Raw genomic sequence first — 13,584 nt, 5'->3', positions numbered from 1 at the left:
AGAAACTCCAAAGTTCATCACATCCTACCGACCTCCAGATGCTCTGGAAAGCCAAATAATGTTGGTGAAGACGGGGAAGTTACCTCTTGGACCGTTCCAGAACCACAGCCCTCACGACTTCAGACAAGCAAGTCTTTTTCTATTTAACAATCATGACTTTTTAAAACGGGCAACACGGTGGTACAGGGGTTAGTGCATGTGCCTCACAATAGACTTAGACTTAGAAAATCTTTATTGTCCCCCAGGGGCAATTTGGTTTGCAGCAGTAGTCATTAAAAAACAAGGTTCAACAGTAAAACGAGGTACAACAGTAAAAAACAAGGTGCAACAATAAAAACAAAGTACAACAATAAAACAAGGTACAAATACATAAAATACATACAACATACAAACCATCATGAAAGCATTGAGCTAAAAACATTTGTAAAACAATAAAAACTAATCATCACACGTCGCTTCCCACTAAAGTGACTGCATAGCAGCTAAGCTTGTTTAAGAAGGTCATTTATAAAGGCAACAGCTGAGGGAACAAAGGATCGTATGTATCTGTTGTTTTTGGCCTTTCTATTAGTAGGGGTGTACCTGCATCCTGAGGGTAAGAGTCTAAACTCTGAGAAGAGAGGGTGCTGAGGGTTGACCAGAATTGCCTTTGCCTTCTGGATGACTCTGGCCTGATAGATCTGGTTCAGGGGGTTCTAGGTAGTGCCTATGGTCTTTTGGCACACCTTGATTATACCACCCAATCTATTTTTATTGGCCAATACGAAGGTCCTGGGCTCGGGATCTTTCTGTGTGGAGTTTGCATGTTCTCCCTGTGACTGGGTGGGTTCCCTCCGGGTACTCCGGCGTCCTCCCACCTCCAAAGATATGCACCTGGGGATAGTTCGATTGGCAACACTAAATTGGCCCTAGTGTGTGTGTGTAAATGTAAGTGTGAATGTTGCCTGTCTATCTGGGTTCTGTGATGAATTGGCGACTTGTCCAGGGTGTACCCCGCCTCCCACCCGTGTGCCCGGACGGATGGACTTTTTATAACTTAGATTCATCTTGTCATTTTCAACTTGACCACAAGATGGCAATACAGCACAATAACAACTAACCTTTGACTCCAGCTCAACGAAGACCTTCCAAACATGGACACTTCCTATGAGAGGGACCCTGCTGACCTCAAGTTCAAGTTAAAACACTTGGACGTTTGTACGTTTCTCGACATGACCTCCGTTTCTCTCGACTGTCGCTTGCAAACGTGTCTCTCTTTATGTTGACAGTGGGGGCCGCCACAGCGGAATCCAACACACGCATGCAGGACATCAGGACGCAGCGATGTGGACGTAGAGACAACGATTGGGACATGAGGCTCGTCCTCCCTCTGCTGCCTTGGCCTCCAAAACAAACTACCACTACAGTCAGTCATGAAAAAAATGTCTTCATCCACGACACGACGGCTGTGAGAGTTCAAGGTCTTTGATTCTCCATGTCTGCTTCACAGAACCGACCGAGAAGAAGTGAAGCATGCAAAGCATTCTTGGAGCACGTGGAAGAAAAACTCTCAAGAAGTTGGAAAACTGGATTGTGAAGCTAAACACCACAACTCTCAGTCAAGCTTATTTGTTTTTATCAAAGCATAAACTATTGGTAATGCAGGTGTCACTGACAACAAGCGATATATTTGTGTATTTGTTTAGTGGTAGGATGAAGGCAGCAGGCCAGCAGTGACGGCTGTCACAAAGTTCAAAACTCAGCTTCATGAGGTCCGCTGCTGCTGTCGACAGCTGCTCATTTGATGTCCCACCCTCTCCGCTCGCCCCAAAAAATGACAAATACGCAGAAGGCCACGCAATACGTGATAGCTGCAAGCAAGCATGTCTGGAATATCTGCATTCAATGCGCCCTCTGTGAGCACGTGCACACGCTAAATATAAAACGCAGACAATGTATTAAACTCCATGACCTCACGGCTGACATGTGTTTTCTTATTTGAATCCCATTTTATCCTTTTCATTATCTTCTATTTTTTTCCCAGTAATTAAATGGGACTTTTGTGCTTATTCTTCGAAAATACTGTTTATTAAAACTATTTTCATACATTTTAAGTGTACAGTTTTAAATCAGGATTAATGGAGTGGGAATAGGGCTGGGCGATATATCGAATATACTTGATATATCGCGGGTTTGTCTCTGTGCGATATAGAAAATTACTATATCGTGATATTCGAGTGTACGTTCTCACGCAGTTGCCTTTAGGGCTTTTATCACTCTTTCTTGTCTCTCCTTCTCACAGAGAGATAAAACAAGCGCACCTTCTTACATATGTCACATACGTATACGCCCTCGCTGAGCAGAGAGGTAGCGGCATGGGTAACGTAAGCTGTGGTGCGAGTGGTAATACGAGAGAGAGAAGGTGCGAATCTGGTAACAAATGAAGCAAGAATTAATTCCCAAGAAAAACAGTACAGGGTCCATCGTCCGGCGGTGGTTTGGCTTCAAGCGGGAAGATGTCGAACAGACAACAGTAATTTGTCAAGTGTAGGGCAAAAGTGTTGCTACAAAAAGTAGCATTACTGCTAATATGTAGCATCATTTGAAAAGTCACCCGCTAGAGAATGAAGAGTGCTTGAAACTCCGCATGTCAACATCTCCGTTCGGTGCCACACCAACACAATGCCGAGGCAACCATTTCCACATCAACACCGTATGAAAAAAATAGTCAACAACAGAAGGAGATAACGTCCGCAGTAACCTACCACATAGCGAAGGACATACACTATTTGATTTCCTATTATGCAGCTCATTTTTATTTGACAGTTATTGAAATATCTTGTGTGACATCATGCACAAAAGTGCACTTTATTTGTTTTAAACTATTGTAGTGGCATTCTGTACACAAAGTGCACTTTAATTTAGTGTTGTTTTGATGTCATCTTAGTGATATCATGCACAAAAGTGCACTAATAGCTTGTTTTAAAGTGTCTCTGACAATCTTGCACTTTCTGGTTTGAAATGACATAAAAGTTTGTGCCACTGCTTAATAACTGTTTAATAAATACAGTTTTGGTAAATTGACTTACTTGTGATTTCCCTCTCTGCCTGAAAGTTTAAAATGAGCATATATTAATGCAGTATGAACAAGAATGTTTTAATGTAGACACATAGAATCATCATACTGCTGTGATTATATGCATCAAGCCACAACGACATCCTCGGTACAGAGCCCACATAAGGGCAAGGAAAAACTCACCCCCAGTGGGACGTCGATGTGAATGACTATGAGAAATTATTAATTAATTATTTTTTTTTCAGGAATAACAAAAAACATAGGCTAAAAACTGACAAATACACAATAAATAATTACAAAAAATTGATACAATTAAACAATTGACAAAAATATTGTTCCTTTGAATCAGAATCATTTTAGGAATTTTTGTTCGGTGCAATGCTACATGAAACATTAACAAGGATAACTAAGTCACAAATAGAATGTATATAAAACATGAATAATACAAGAATATGAATAGGACAGTAAGATAAAAGATCAAGCATGTATAATGTAAAGTAGTAGTACTTAAAGCTGCCATTGCTTGGGTAGGAGGGCGCTGTCGAACTACTGCACGGTGCACTTCCTGGTTCTTGGCCAATCATTTTAAATATAAACTCGCGCATGCGCATAAACGCGTAGCTGGCTGTTGCTAAAGCTAACTGTTGCTGCTATATTTTAAGTATATTTGTCTATCAACTTAATTATCATGTTATTTTTAGCTTTAATTGAGACAAAATTGACAGAAAAATATAAAAGTACTTCCGCTTTTGGAAGTGTGCTTGATAAAATTTTCAGGTAGTAAATGAAGAACGACATTTTGTGGAAAATGCCAATCATTTTTTTAAACGTGACAGAGTAGTGACGCCGTGAAAGACAGCTATGGACGATGTAGTTACCTCTCGTTTCCCCCCCAAAAAAGCTTCATAATCAAATACAACAGAAAAAGGCGGTTTGTGACTCACTTGAGATTAAACATTGATAGAGCAGCAACCAGGGAAACGCCTGATATTCAGCCAGAGCAACAGGTGATCCTCGTTCCCGGGCATGTTCGTGACTGACAACCCGTTGAGCCAATCAGCGGACAGAGACAACTATAAATGAACCAATCGCGTGCGCCGCCTGAGTCAAGATGGGCGTCAACCAGGACCGCTGAGCCGCGGCTCGGTCAGTCAGCTCCACACCGACCATCGAGCTCCAACAGGCGGTGTGCTCGCTTCACTCTCACCGGGGAGGAGCGTGGAGGTGGGAATACGCGACATTATCGAGCATTTAGAGGAGAAGGAGTACGGAGCCGGATGAATAATACCACTACGGAGGGCTCAGACTGGTAGGTAAGCTGTTTTTTTGTGTGGCGTGTCATTAAAAAAGCTTGTGTGTCGGCTCTCTGCTGCAGGTATGCATTGCAACACACACACACACCCAAACACTATACATAATCTAGAAGAAATACAAACGGATCTTGAAATGGATCATTCAACGTATTGTCAGCGTTTTAACGTTCAGTATATGTTGTGGATGTAATTTGAATTCAAAATCGGTTATAATTGTTTTGGCTTTTTAGCATTTTGTAGGGTAGAATCGCGCGAGGACGTGTAAAGTGCAACAAATGGTCATGTTTTGACACCAGCACAGCAGGCTTACATAATACTGACGCTGTGTTGTCTTTGACTGACATGTTTAGTTATTATAGTCTTTTTTTCTTTTTAGTGGTGACTCACACAAAGTAACAATGAACACCGATTGTGCATAATCCTGCATTTCTGTTGGCTGCTAGGGTATTTATTAGAAGAGATCTAATTGCTCGACACATGATAATATTTTTGTGTTCTATAGAAGTCAGAGTGGCTCTTCCAGGAAACCTCGGCATGTAAAGTGTAAATGTAGTCAAACTGGTTCAACTGGGAATCAACTCAAACAACTTTTTTTGTTTGGCTTTATTTTTACAAATAAACGTTCCGTCAAGTTGAACAATTTGATACATGTCTACATTATGGGTGTAACGATCCGTGTTGGGTTAGTTACTGAAAACCAGTAACTAGTTACAGTTACTAGTTACTTTATTTCAAAAGTAACTCAGTTACTTATACCAAAAAGTAATGTGTTACTGTGAAAAGTAACTATTTATTTTCCTTTTGGTTTTTTTTAGGCTCCCAGTAATGCCCTTTTAGCCTTCATTTCAGTACTGTTATTGCACTGGAGAATAATACAATCTGTTGATCAACTTAACATGCATTTGCATCACTCAACTCAGAAAGCAATGTGGTCTACATACAACACACAAAGACAAAGCTATGTTTCAAAGGGCCAATTTATTTCAGGCCAGAACAAATTGACAAAACTATTTTAAATAGCTGCAACATAATGGCACTTTAACTGTAACTTTAAGTAGATAGGATCTTTGATCCAAGACACAACTTAAATTTAACTAAAATGTTATTTTCTTTGTGCTCGACAAAAGAAAAGTATTGAGAATGTCTCCATGTTAAGAAACTTGACTTCTGGCTTCACCATGATGTCTTGTTAGTTGTTATGAGAGTAGCGTATGTATGTATGTGTGTGTGTGTGTGGCCCTTTAAGATATGACAGCATGTGAGGTGAGTGACTCAGTGAGTGAGTGGGCGAGAGATGTGAGGGACCGGCAACAGTGAGTGCGTGCAGGTGCTCTAGCTTGGTGGATGGCTGCGTCCAATAAAGTCACAAAGTTGCAACAAACCGCCGGCCTTGTCATTCACCCGCAGCTGTAAAGACCCACTTCCGGGTAAAGTGAAGGTTGTTAGCCCCGAAGTACATCGTCCCTGGAGGAACGTCTCCCCTGCGCCCCTCAACTACGGTCTGGGAGACCCCCCGCCCACGCCCCCACCCACACAAAGCACACCTCTTCTCTGCACGCCTCTTCTTTTCCTTGTGACACAGAAGGAAGACACCGCAGCGCTGCAATAAAACACTCAGATCTTCTGTTTCTAGCCGATACTACATAAAAAATAACGTAAAATAACGCAGTAACGCATCATGTAGTAACTGTGACTGAGTTACTGAATATAAAAGATAACACGTTAGATTACTAGTTACCGCCGAAACTAACGGCGTTAGTCCCAACACTGGTAACGATTAATCGATATATCTATTTATATTCCTTAGATTCAACTGGTGTTGTCCCGACACCAATATTTTGGTACCGGTACCAAAATGTATTTCGGTACTTTTCTAAATAAAGGGGACCACAACAAATGGCATTATTGGCTTTATTTTAACAAAAAAATCTTACGGTACATCAAACATATGTTTCTTATAGCAAGTTTGTCCTTAAATAAATAAAATAGTGAACATACAAGACAACTTGTCTTTTAGTAGTAAGTAAACAAACAAAGGCTCCTAATTTAGTTAGCGGATGTTTGCAGTAACATATTGTCATTTATCATTCTATAATTTTGTCAACATTATGAAGGACACGTGGTAGAGAATGCATTATTAATCTACTTGTTCATTTACACCTCTTCCTGAGGGCATTTTCAGTGTTATAGCTTCACCTTTATCGTTAGTTTTTAAGCCAAAATGCGTCCATTATCAATTTTCTGTCCACACACATTGTCTGCTTGTAAGTACTCCATGATTGTGCGATGCAGAACATGCTCCTGTGCTCGTAAGACCAGCAATGACAGGACGTGACGACGGGTGGGATACCGGTACGTTTTAGAGGCGGTATAGTACCGAATATGATTCATTAGTATCGCGGTACTATACCAATACCAGTATACCATACAACCCTAGATTCAACTATATCGATATGTGCTTCACAAGTTTGCCTTCCATAAGATAGGTATCGATCCAACATTGTCTTGAAAGGAAATCAATTTATCGATGCGAGAAAAAGGAGAACATTGGATTTAAGAATGTCACACTTTATACAAAGTTTAACACTTTTACTGTTAGACGTTAAATGTTGTTCAAGTCTGTCTGCTCGTAGTCGGCAAAACAAGAATGACAGATACCTACAGTGGCTGAGAAAGGTCCCAACAAATACAAACGCGATAAGGAAATATCATGAATTACAACACACCAACTTTCAGCTACAGCACGATTGCAAAAGCCACAACACAGTAATATAAAGCCGCAACACAACAAAGGACGCGACGCACACAACGGAAGTGACAGTGGAGCAAGGAACATAGTATACTAGTAATATTGAGAAAGTTAAAAAAAAAAAAGAAGTTATTTGACTGAAAAAGTGGTCACACTTCACTTTACCAACTTTGTTTATTACAGTTTTCAACTCTCCGTCTCCGGAAACTTGTCCACTGTCTCGTCCGTTCCATGTGTGTATTGTCGTGTTTTGACTTATAGTTGTGTTATAGCTTTGTTATTGTGCTGTGACTTTTTTCTGCTATCATAGCTGTTTATTAAAGTGAAAGTATAAACCACTGCTCATTTAACCTGAAGAGATTTGGTTGCACTTAATTTTTACATATTATTTAGACTTAGACTTCCTTTTTATTGTCATTCAAATTTGAACTTTTGAACATTTCATCTTTGTATTATTTTTATGTCAAAAAACAACCGTAAAAGTAGCAGGTAAATCTACTGTTAATTCAAACCTGAAGTTTGCAACTTGGTTGAACTTTATTTTTTATATTAATATTGTATTTAATTTTGAAAAGCAGAAGTAGCAGTAAAATCTACTGTTTAAAATGTTGATTACTGTAGTTTTTATTAAACGATTCTTGAATAGTGAAAATTTAGAGCAGTGTTTCCTCTTGTTAAATAACTTAGTGTTGGTTGTACTTTATTCAAATAAGATGTGAATACATTGGCCATTAATTGTTAACTTGCTTGTTTGTATCCATATTTCATTTATACATAATAATATGAGGGGGCGACTTGTCCAGGGTTTACCCCGCCTTCCGCCCGATTGTAGCTGAGATAGGCTCCAGCGCCCCCCGTGACCCCAAAGGGAATAAGCGGTAGAAAATGGATGGATGGATGGACAACACACCAACTTTCAGCTACAGCACGATTGCAAAAGCCACAACACAGTAATATAAAGCCGCAACACAACAAAGGACGCGACGCACACAACGGAAGTGACAGTGGAGCAAGGAACATAGTATACTAGTAATATTGAGAAAGTTAAAAAAAAAAAAGAAGTTATTTGACTGAAAAAGTGGTCACACTTCACTTTACCAACTTTGTTTATTACAGTTTTCAACTCTCCGTCTCCGGAAACTTGTCCACTGTCTCGTCCGTTCCATGTGTGTATTGTCGTGTTTTGACTTATAGTTGTGTTATAGCTTTGTTATTGTGCTGTGACTTTTTTCTGCTATCATAGCTGTTTATTAAAGTGAAAGTATAAACCACTGCTCATTTAACCTGAAGAGATTTGGTTGCACTTAATTTTTACATATTATTTAGACTTAGACTTCCTTTTTATTGTCATTCAAATTTGAACTTTTGAACATTTCATCTTTGTATTATTTTTATGTCAAAAAACAACCGTAAAAGTAGCAGGTAAATCTACTGTTAATTCAAACCTGAAGTTTGCAACTTGGTTGAACTTTATTTTTTATATTAATATTGTATTTAATTTTGAAAAGCAGAAGTAGCAGTAAAATCTACTGTTTAAAATGTTGATTACTGTAGTTTTTATTAAACGATTCTTGAATAGTGAAAATTTAGAGCAGTGTTTCCTCTTGTTAAATAACTTAGTGTTGGTTGTACTTTATTCAAATAAGATGTGAATACATTGGCCATTAATTGTTAACTTGCTTGTTTGTATCCATATTTCATTTATACATAATAATATGAGGGGGCGACTTGTCCAGGGTTTACCCCGCCTTCCGCCCGATTGTAGCTGAGATAGGCTCCAGCGCCCCCCGTGACCCCAAAGGGAATAAGCGGTAGAAAATGGATGGATGGATGGACAACACACCAACTTTCAGCTACAGCACGATTGCAAAAGCCACAACACAGTAATATAAAGCCGCAACACAACAAAGGACGCGACGCACACAACGGAAGTGACAGCGGAGCAAGGAACATAGTATACTAGTAATATTGAGAAAGTTAAAAAAAAAAAAGAAGTTATTTGACTGAAAAAGTGGTCACACTTCACTTTACCAACTTTGTTTATTACAGTTTTCAACTCTCCGTCTCCGGAAACTTGTCCACTGTCTCGTCCGTTCCATGTGTGTATTGTCGTGTTTTGACTTATAGTTGTGTTATAGCTTTGTTATTGTGCTGTGACTTTTTTCTGCTATCAGCTGTTTATTAAAGTGAAAGTATAAACCACTGCTCATTTAACCTGAAGAGATTTGGTTGCACTTAATTTTTACATATTATTTAGACTTAGACTTCCTTTTTATTGTCATTCAAATTTGAACTTTTGAACATTTCATCTTTGTATTATTTTTATGTCAAAAAACAACCGTAAAAGTAGCAGGTAAATCTACTGTTAATTCAAACCTGAAGTTTGCAACTTGGTTGAACTTTATTTTTTATATTAATATTGTATTTAATTTTGAAAAGCAGAAGTAGCAGGAAAATCTACTGTTTAAAATGTTGATTACTGTAGTTTTTATTAAACAATTCTTGAATAGTGAAAATTTAGAGCAGTGTTTCCTCTTGTTAAATAACTTAGTGATGGTTGTACTTTATTCAAATAAGATGTGAATACATTGGCCATTAATTGTTGTTAACTTGCTTGTTTGTATCCATATTTCATTTATACATAATAATATGAGGTGGCGACTTGTCCAGGGTTTACCCCGCCTTCCGCCCGATTGTAGCTGAGATAGGCTCCAGCGCCCCCCGCGACCCCGAAGGGAATAAGCGGTAGAAAATGGATGGATGGATGGATTTTACAAGAAAAAACTGTGCAGTGTCCAGCATCCACTATTTATTTCACAGTCACACTGCTTGAGTTTTTTGGCTAAAAAGTTACTCAATCGATTTCAACTCACTGAATCGTTTTGGATCGACTCGATTAAAAAAATCTTGTCCCGAGTCGTATCGGCAACCACAAATTCTGAATCGAATCGTTAAAACAAATCGCTACACCCTTATTCTACACTGTTTTGTAATTTGGGTCAGTTGGTGTTTATTCTGTTGCTTTGTTTTGTCTAAAATAACGATGAGTATTCTGTTTCAGGTTCTCGCTGCTGTCATTTTGGATTCTAAATTACCTTGAGGATTAAAAGTCAGTTCTTCCTCATGAGGAAAGATGGGGAATGGACTCTCCGAACAACCTAGCTTCTTCTCCAGCATCCCGTTCTTCCAGTCCTACCACATCGCCATCCTCGGGCTGGACTCGGCCGGAAAGACCACCGTCCTGTACCGGCTCCAGTTCAACGAGTTTGTCAACACGGTGCCCACCAAAGGGTTCAACGCCGAGAGGGTGCGCGTGTCTCTGGGCGGCCACAGGACCGTGACCTTCCAGTTTTGGGACGTGGGCGGCCAGGAGAAGCTGCGTCCTCTGTGGAAGTCGTACACGCGATGCACGGACGGCATCATCTTCGTGGTGGACTCAGTGGACGCGGAGCGCATGGAGGAGGCCAAGACGGAGCTCCATAAGATCGCCAAGACCTCGGAGAACCAGGGCGTGCCGCTGCTGGTGGTCGCCAACAAACAGGACTTGAGACACTCTCTGGGACTGGCGGAGATCGAGAAGCTGCTGGCGCTGAAGGAACTGAGCCCGGGGACGCCGTGGCACCTGCAGCCGGCCTGCGCCATCATCGGAGACGGCCTCAGGGAGGGCCTGGACAAACTCTACGACCTCATCCTGAAACACAGAAAGGCGCTGCGGCAGCAGAGGAAGAAGCGATAAGGACTCAAGACTGAAGTGAGTCAGGGGTGAAGGACTGAGGATGTTGTCTTCCACATCCAACACACAGCTGTCTTTAGGATTGTCGGCCTGGTGGTGATGCGGTCTGTCAGGAAGTGATTTCGTAGAGGAATACGGTATGAAGACGAGAACGTTGTAGACTGGTGTGGATGTAACGGTTTTATCTGGTTCTGAAGGTTTGAGGTGTGGAAAGGTGATCAAAGTTTGATAATGGAATGATTCGTTAATGTTACTTTTACTAAAAGATTTGAAATATCGATTAGCGTTAGAAAACCATCCAGTCAATTTTTTTGTATTCTATTGTATTTTTTTTTTTTTTTTTTTTTTTACACTACACTTTCACTGTGAAAGCAAAGTATTATTATTTTTACTGTGCGCTATGACTGGTGGCTCTCTTTTTACTTTTATAAAGCACTTTAGATGATCACTGCTCGTGGAGTTTACAGTTTGCTAGAATGGACACTGCTGACTTTGGTATGCATCGACATGTTTGGACACGCGCAACTTGTCAGAAGTAAACATTTTTGATGATTAAAAACTATTCAGTGCACTGGTGACCATGCCTGTTATTACCAATAGTAGGGTTGTAACGATATAAACGCTAATAATAACAACCACGGTAAAACTCCCGACGGTTACCGTATTTTTCGGAGTATAAGTCGCACCGGAGTATAAGTCGCACCTGCCCAAAATGCTTAATAAAAAAGGAAAAAAACATAAGTCGCACTGGAGCCCGGCCAAACTATGAAAAAAACTGCGACTTATAGCCCGAAAAATACGGTAGTATTACCGTTTTGAATTGAAATGACTGAAAAACTGTGACAACTGCACCTTAATAAACTCACGACTGAATAGCGTTAGCTTAAATGCTAACATGAATACAAGACAAATGAACGTCTTTCCCCATTAAACGACATACACCAATATACATTTTTATAAACACATTGCAAGTAACTTAGTAACACGTAACTATGATATTCAATTGTGTATGTTGAACCTAGAGGCTGTGCTGTCTATACTCAAAAATAAAATACAACAAGCATGTTTTTTGAACAACTTTAACACAGACGGCGGTGTCTACAACAAGAAGTTAACTTTTTAAAGTTAAAATGTAAGAAACATATTCAAACACATAACTGTTACATATTCAGAACAATATTCAATGTTACTTTTGCCATGAAAGTATATGGTGTATAAAAAATATATATAAAAAACTTGGTTAAAATATTTCAGTGTGTGCATAAGTACTTTGAGCACATTCTACTATATCGTGATAACTGTGATGATATTTTCATATTGTTGTATCCTAACGTCTAGTAGAGTCAGTTTTTAGGAGCTTCAGTTCTGCTGGATGGAGTATTAAAGTGAGCAATGATTGAGTTGAACATTAGTATTGGTTTAAGTCAGGTGTCCAAAGTGCGGCCCGCAGCACATTTTAAAAATACTATTACAAAAAAAAGTTGAATAAAAGAGCAAACGGGTGTAATAACAAGAAAATGTTGCATTATTGACACTAATAACATAAAATTGCCATACAAGCAGTTTTTTTTTTTTACTTTAAAACTGTCTTTTCTCATAACATTTTATAATCAACTGATCTGAAACTGATCCAGAGATGTAAGCATTGATAGCAAAAATAATATATATTGTCATATAACTTATTTATAACACTTCTATGAGTGGGGGCCTTTTGGATCTTCGGGCCATTTTTTAAAACTGTCATTGCTCTAAAAAACAATTTAAAAGCTTTGTTATGAGTTATTTACCTATTTAAGGATCCAATTAATTCCATTTTGAAAAATAATATGGGGAAATACAGCATAGTTTGTTTTTGCCATTAAAAAACTAATTTTCTTTAAGGGAAAAATAGGCACAAAAAAAAAAAAAATATATATATATATATATATATATATATATATATATAAAAAAATGCTTTATATAAACTGTTCTGAAATTGATTAATAGATAGTATTTTTGTGTTGAAAATAGAATTTTTTTTTACTTTTAACACTTTAATGACAGAAACCCTTATGGGTCACGGGGACCTTTTAACATTCACCAAAATTGAGGGAATTGGTCGATGAAAAATAGCACAATGGCCCCCGCTTTCTTTCATTTTTCAGTGTGCGGCCTTCAGTGGAAAAAGTTTTAAGTAAATGGGATGTCCCAATCTCGTAGTGAAATCCGGCCGATATCCGCAAAAAAACCAAGTATCAGATTATATCAGCTTGCATGCCAAATGACCATTACAAACAGTTCTCCAGCACATTTCCCAGGTAACATTTAAATGCCCTCCAATAAGCACACCATTTTTATTTTCATGTATTTAAATCAAGTCATTTACAGAAGGTAAACCTGGTAGGCTATAAGCTACTAGCAGCTATACCAGCACACACATTAGTGTCCTTAATTGAACGCAATTGCAGTCTAAAACAGCACATTTGTCAATATAAACAAGTAGCAATTGTACGTAGTTGCAGATACACCAACAAAGTCTCCAAGGCAGAAGTGTACACAGTAACAAAAGTGTCCGCATCATTCAACTTACTGAGGTGTCGCCAAAAAAGACCACTACACTTCAACTTATAAACTGCATGGAGCAATTCGACGGTTAATAATAAATAGGTTAGTGTTGCTCTCTGTTTGACTAATTTCACTTGCTCAAACCTTTTAACATGCCACTCTACAAAATAAAAGTATATCGGCCAATATT

General features: G+C 39.0%; 2 protein-coding genes across 5 annotated transcripts in view; one reads left to right on the top strand and one right to left on the bottom strand.

The window, feature by feature from the left end:
* The window catches only part of vwde (von Willebrand factor D and EGF domains), a 107,285-nt gene extending 103,082 nt beyond the window's left edge, over positions 1-4,203 (bottom strand). Inside the window, exon 1 of one of the 3 annotated variants that reach the window (XM_061956236.2) lies at positions 4,000-4,203. The gene's annotated coding sequence lies outside the window, so the exon portion shown is untranslated. The remainder of the gene's footprint in view (positions 1-3,999) is intronic. The other 2 variants (XM_061956228.2, XM_061956243.1) reach the window with 2 other exon arrangements.
* arl4aa (ADP-ribosylation factor-like 4aa) lies at positions 3,933-11,200 on the top strand. Of its 2 annotated transcripts, none has more exons than XM_061956294.1 (2): positions 3,933-4,368; positions 10,179-11,200. In XM_061956294.1, exon 2 carries the CDS (start codon positions 10,251-10,253, stop codon positions 10,851-10,853), a length of 603 nt encoding a protein of 200 aa, XP_061812278.1. In that variant the 5' UTR covers positions 3,933-4,368; positions 10,179-10,250; the 3' UTR covers positions 10,854-11,200. The 2 variants fall into 2 exon arrangements, with proteins under 2 accessions (XP_061812278.1, XP_061812270.1); XM_061956286.1 differs by having other exon boundaries at positions 3,938-4,364.
* The last annotated feature ends 2,384 nt before the right edge of the window (positions 11,201-13,584 follow it).

This window comes from Nerophis lumbriciformis, linkage group LG04 (genome assembly GCF_033978685.3).
Source record: "Nerophis lumbriciformis linkage group LG04, RoL_Nlum_v2.1, whole genome shotgun sequence".
In the NCBI taxonomy this organism is placed as follows: Eukaryota; Metazoa; Chordata; class Actinopteri; order Syngnathiformes; family Syngnathidae; genus Nerophis; species Nerophis lumbriciformis.
Note: the sequence above shows the minus strand (reverse complement) of the source record. Positions and strands in the feature narration are given on the sequence as shown.

What these genes read in the sequence shown, in the direction of transcription:
- arl4aa (XM_061956294.1), top strand. Translation starts at nt 10,251, where the DNA reads ATGGGGAATGGACTCTCCGAACAACCTAGCTTCTTCTCCAGCATCCCG.